Here is a 6000-nt window from a genome sequence, read left to right as displayed (position 1 = left end):
GGAACTGTAGAAGGGGAGAGCTGAGTGGGGCCAGGCATGAGAACATTTACACATCCATACCCCAACACTCTTCCTACTCTTAACATGCTTGATGAGTACCAATAGGCAAAGGAAAGCTGGGGGCTGGGGATGCAGATCACTGGGATAAGGAGAAGGTGGACAGAAAGATTGGGGCTCTCGTTAACCTCAATCCTCCTATTCTAATCCTCCATCTCCAACCCCTCCCCATTAATATCCTAGTGGTCCTTGTCTCTCTGCGCCCCCCCCCCCCCCCCCACACACACACAGTGGTCCTAATCCCCTCTCCTTGCTGATCCTCAAGCCCACCCACTCCCTGGAAAATCCTCCTCTCCAAGAGAGAATCAGCTGGTCTACCTCTGCTTTGGTGTGCACAGGCTGCTGTTTTCAGACTCCTAGGACAGGGGTGTGGAGCCTGGCATTCAAAAGCATGATCTGCCCTTGGACTCCTTGGGAGTGGAAGGGAGCAATGCCACAAGCTCTCTTCACCCACCTTCTCCCCACCACACCCAATCCTGTCTTCTCTCTTCCTTCACTCTCTCTAGCCCTCTCCCATCATCTCAGTTTCTCTAATCCCTTCACCCCCCCCCCCCCACAGCACCTTTGATCCCAACTCAGTCTTTCACTGTTTCCCCCATACAAACCCCCAGCCTCTCCCACATCCCATCACTCGTGCCTCATTGCACCCCCCCCCCCCCCAATTCACTCTTGGCCCTTTTGCTCTCATGAGTGTGGTCATCAGTAGCAGAGGCAGCAGGACCTGGGATGATGGCATCATAAGCAGGAAACAGACATCCCCAGTGGCAGAAGCAACAGGCCTGACAGGCGTTGGCCCTGTGTCTTTTTGTGTTTTTACCTTGACTGTGCTGGGGAAACTGCACAAAAATCAAAGCCATGTAGCTGCCCTTGTCTCAGGGTAAACAATTCCAACACACTCTGTTCTCTGCTTTCTCCAAGAGTTGGGAGCTCATAGATGATCCATGCAACTAACTCCCTTTTGTTTTTTGCAGCAGAACCAGCATTGATGTACACTGGTGGCTCTGCTCCGCTTACATGGGCCCCATAAAAAAAAAAAAGTGGTAGAACATGGGTCAGAGTCGTTCTGCTAGAAATGAAGGCCTCTGGAATGGGCACAAAAAGTTCAGAAGTGGTGTAGGGAGGAAGGAACAAGAGGAGAGGGCCTGGATTAGGGGACTACTCACCCCTCCCCGCAGGCTTGCCTGGAGAGGGGAGCTGGAGAAAAACACCCTGGCTTCTCTGCCTCATAGGCCTGAAAAGAAGTGGCAGAATTGTGTTTCTGGCCATTCCTCCACAAATTAAGCCCTGGTACTTTACCTAATCTTTCATCGCAACTTTAGCTGCTTATTATCTAAAACCAGATAAGGCACCTTTGGGTAATTGCCAGGTTCTTATGGCCTGGATTGGCCACTGTTGGAAACAGGATGCTGGGCTTGATGGGCTCTTGGTCTGACCCAGTACGGCATGTTATCTTCTTTGATAACCAGAATCTTCAGCCTTCACCTTGTGCCACACATGCAGCCTATAGTTCCGCACAGGCACACTAGGCCTGTGCCTAGGGCATCACATTTCTAGCAGCAGCACACAGGGCTATAGCTACGTCAGCTACCATGATGCTTCTAGCTCTGTAAAGGCTCCAGGACCAAAGCTATTTCGTGTTGGTCCTAGTGGGCGGTGGGACGGAAGACCCACTTCTTCTCAACATTGCTCCCCGGTTATGAGGCCAAAAACAGGCACCTGCTCCCAAACCACCGCCAGGCTGAAGATCTGGCTGTGGGAGATGGCATAGCCATGCAGGAAGCTGTGAGCCATGAAATCTAAAGGGGCAAGGGGATAAGGCAGCACCAGAGGTACATCTGGTAGGGAGGGGAAGAATGTAGTGGCAGCAACAGGTGTAAGGAAGAGACCTGTCAGAAAAACTGGTGGCTATGGAATAGCATCAGAGGTCCCAAGGAGAGAGGTGAGAAATTGGATGTTGGGATAGCAGGCAAGAAGTAGGGGTGCTGGAGGTAGTGGAGGCAGCCTAGAGCTAAATAGATCACTGTTAACCCACTCCTAAAGGAGGCATAATGCCATTACTTAAGCCAGTGTGTCCTATACGTCATCGGACACCTTAACCAACCTTCAAGGTCTGTTCTACAAAATATTTTCTACACAGAATGTTCCCTTAACATTCTAAATGGTTCGCTTTTTGGACAATTCTATTTTTCTAATCTTATAAACATGAAGGGGAATGAAAATGATGATCTGTAAACTATAACAATCAAACATGTTCTGAAGTTAACATCTTTCAGTTTTAAGACATTCGGATATAATTCTGTCAGTCAAAAGAGCTGCTCTTGCTTCTGAAGCCTCTCACCCAACTGGTACCAAATATATTCAATAGCAGACAAGATATTGTTAGAAAATGGCTCAGAATTAAAGTCATGCTATTGGTCACAAGTTCCCGTGACCACGTGGCTTCACAACCATGTAACTAGTCTTTGTAACTGCTTAAAAGATTATAAACAAAAAGCGCCCAATTAGACACTAGGAATGAAAGTTTTACAGCCAGCAGTGATTATAGTACTGTACCTGATTTACGTAGTTGGGTATGTATGAACTCTGCTCCAAGCCAGGGAGTGCTATAATTACCGGACTGAATGTTGCTTACAATAAGCAAATCGTTCCCGGCTTACTATATTATTGCCAGTTACTGCAGGTGAGGCACAGCCCTTTCAGCTGAGCAGGCTGGAACAGAGACCAGGATCAGCAGGCTTTTCAAGATTAAGTATATTGTGTTATCTTTGGAATTCTTTCCATTTTTTGTTTCCTCATCTTTCTTATTCTGTTTATTCAAATCAAATTTCTACTGCTTCCAGTTTGGAGGGGTGGAGTGTAGCCTGAGGGGTGCTTCCTGCAGCCTGAAGGACAAAACCTTGAAACCATCCTCCAGAGACTGGGAAAATAGTGATGATTCTGTTAAGGATGGTGCAAAGAGGAGCAGCCACAGGCAACAAAGCAGGCAAAGGAATTTAGCAAAGTGAAAGGAATCTGATCCTTAACCGAGAAAGGTCATGCAAGGCGCTCCCATATCATACTGAAGGGTTTAATCTAACATTTGTTTATAAAGTTTTGTAAGTAAAATCTGGATTAAACACTTTATAATTTGTGTGCTTGGTTTGGGTTCCTGCATAGTTTAGTATTGTTTAACTGTGCACCCTCTTTTTCAACTGAGACTTAGGCTCCTACTCACATGTTGAACACCACCATCTGCAGGTTCCTTAACTCTACTTCATTTGGGAGTTTAGGTTAGGGTCCTTTATGACAAGAATGCCTCAACTGCTCAATCTCTTCCTCAGCACTCAATAGAAAAGCTGCCAGCACTACAGAACTGCTGCTAACCTCCCCTTCCGCCGAGATGCAAATCCAGCTTGTACAGCTTGGTTTATGCTAGAAAGATTAGGATTCATGCATGGTGCAAACAAACAATTTGTTCCCTTTTGGGGGGGGGGGAAAAAAAAAGGTGAGAAAAATCCTTGATACTATGCTTCATGTGAATTTCTGTACCAGACTAAGAAAAACAAGTTTAAGCAAGAAGTGCCTAGCACTATTGCAACCAACAGCCAGCTCTGTTTCCCATCTGTAAACATGACTCGAGAATTCCAAGTTCTTAGAATCTTTCACTTTTTCCCAATGAGAGGATTACACAAAATACTGTTTAAATGTAAACTTTAAATGATAAAAATTACACTCAACTAGATGTTTCAAAACCCCTAAATTTATTTCGTCCTCTTCGCTGTGTTCGGCTATGTTTTTCCGTTTCACTTGTCTCCTGTGGTTTTTCCCCTCAGTTGGATGGACAGGCTGTAAACATGATTTCAAGTAATGGGTGAGGAAAGGCGATTCAGTGCCATCAATGCCCAACTGGGACAGTCCAGAGGTAGTAAGAGGTCTTCCAAAGTTGTTCTCCATGAAGGAAGTGGGGCTTCCACTGCTGACAGAAGAGTAACCAGAGCTGGGTTCAGCTAAGGGTTCCCTCGGTGTTTTAAATGTAGACCAGTGCTTTTGCCCCATACCCTGCTCGGCTAGGTGTCTGCAATCTGAGTTGTGTACAGATGGTCCCTGTAAACACTGGTCCTTAAGGAGGCTCTCTTCATCACTAGATTCCTGGCAGCAGTGGGGCTCACAGTCCACACACATCTCAGACACATCTACGATTCCACTGGGTGCCGTAACTAGAAGACAGAGGGACACCAACTTCAGAATATGGCATAAATCGCCTTTTTGCATGCAACAGCAAAATGAGGCAAGGTCATTTACTAATAAATGTTCTCAAACTAATTTTAACTTATAAAATCAAAGCAGTTTACCAATCCTTAAAAATAACATTTCAAAATGCATGGTTTCATTGATACTAGTAGCCAACATTCAACATGCAGTGTTTCAGACAATTTATAAGGCTAAATTCCAAAGATACATCAGCCCTACTCTGTAAATAGTGAAATGCAGTTAAATATATTCAAGTTAGAATATTTCAAATGAAAGATAATATTTTCTGCCAGAGAAAATACCTACAATATTACTTTAGCAATAGTACAAAAGGAAAAAAAAGTCTTGACAATGGGTAAGTAACGACACTGAAAAATGCTCATTACTTGGACATGCATACCATGCAGACAAAATCTCCAGCCTAGGTTGGATGCAGCTGTAATAAGGACAATTTGCACCTGAAGAATTTGGAAGTGTATTCCCATGGCCAGACTGGGTGAAATCAGCCACCAGGTAATGCCGATGCAGTCTCTGAGATCTTGTGTGGCTTGAGTCCACTGATATTAAAGTCAATTGGGCTCTCCTCACATGCCCAGGGAGTGAAATGCACTGTTGGATGGCATGGAGCGCAACCACCTCAACCACCTCAACCATGGGATACCATGCTGATGCCCAACAACACGTTCTTATCCCTTCCGCTACAGACAATGTACTTCTCTCTCCTGCTGAAGGAAGGCCTTTGTCCAAGTCTAGTCTTGCACAACTAATATGAATGCCAGTTGAGAAGACAGGTTCAAATGGGATTTGGGGTAGTTTATCATCAACACTGGCAACTCCAACACCTGGGAAGTTTTGCTTATTGATTCTGCGGCACCTCCTTGAGACGTGCCCTTAACCAGCCAATTGTCCAGGTAGGATAATAAGTGCACTCCACCATCGCAAGACCTTGTGTCAACATCCTTAGTGCTGACTAGAGCCCAAAAGGCAATCCACAATATTGGAGCTGGTATTCCCCTACTACAAATCAGGTATTTCCTGTGACCTGGAAATATCTTTTGTAGGTGTGAGCATAGCCAATCTTAAGGATTAAGGTGCTGAAGAAAACCATCTTGAATTTCCTTCCCTAGGAATTTGTTCAAAGCCCTCTGGTCTAAGATGGAACAGAATTTCCCTGTCCTTTTCTGGATCAGGAAATATTTGAGTAAACATCCAACCTCTTTCCCTGGTGGAATGGGTTAAATCACATTGGCTTCTAAAGAGGGAGGGAAGCTCTTTTTGGAGCAGTTCTCAATGCCAAGCAGACAGAGAGCTTCTCTGTGGACAATTTGTGTTTCCAATTGATGCAATCTTATGGTAATTTCTGATTATATTGAGAAAGCACAGTTGCTTTCCTGTAACAGGAGTTCTCCTAGGACAGCAGGATGTTAGTCCTCACATGTGGGTGACACCATCCGAGCCCTGCACGGAAAAAACTTTGGCCAGTAGACCCAGCATGCCCAGCCTGCCACTATCTGCAGGCCACGTGAGGTCCCTGTTCAGTCTCGTAATATAGCAAAACTACGAGCGAAAAACAAACACAAGAAACTGGAGGTGAACCCAACATCATGAGGTGGCGGGCGGGATTCCTGAGGACTAACATCCCTCTGTCCTAGGAGAAAGGAAAATTAGTTTCTTACCTGATAATTTTCGTTCCTGTAGTACCAGGGATCAGTT

The 6000-nt window shown here is 45.3% G+C and overlaps 1 protein-coding gene across 1 annotated transcript in view; it reads right to left on the bottom strand.

Moving 5' to 3' along the window:
• Positions 1–731: 731 nt before the first annotated feature.
• Positions 732–6000, bottom strand: part of CCNF (cyclin F) — a 99367-nt gene continuing 94098 nt past the window's right edge. Inside the window, exon 17 of the mRNA XM_029577188.1 lies at positions 732–4253. Coding sequence (XP_029433048.1) covers positions 3721–4253 — 533 coding nt within the window. The 3' untranslated portion in view covers positions 732–3720. The remainder of the gene's footprint in view (positions 4254–6000) is intronic.

Source organism: Rhinatrema bivittatum, chromosome 14 (assembly GCF_901001135.1).
Source record: "Rhinatrema bivittatum chromosome 14, aRhiBiv1.1, whole genome shotgun sequence".
Taxonomy (NCBI): Eukaryota; Metazoa; Chordata; class Amphibia; order Gymnophiona; family Rhinatrematidae; genus Rhinatrema; species Rhinatrema bivittatum.
The sequence above is the reverse complement of the archived record's forward strand: the minus strand, read 5'-3'. Positions and strand labels throughout refer to the sequence as shown.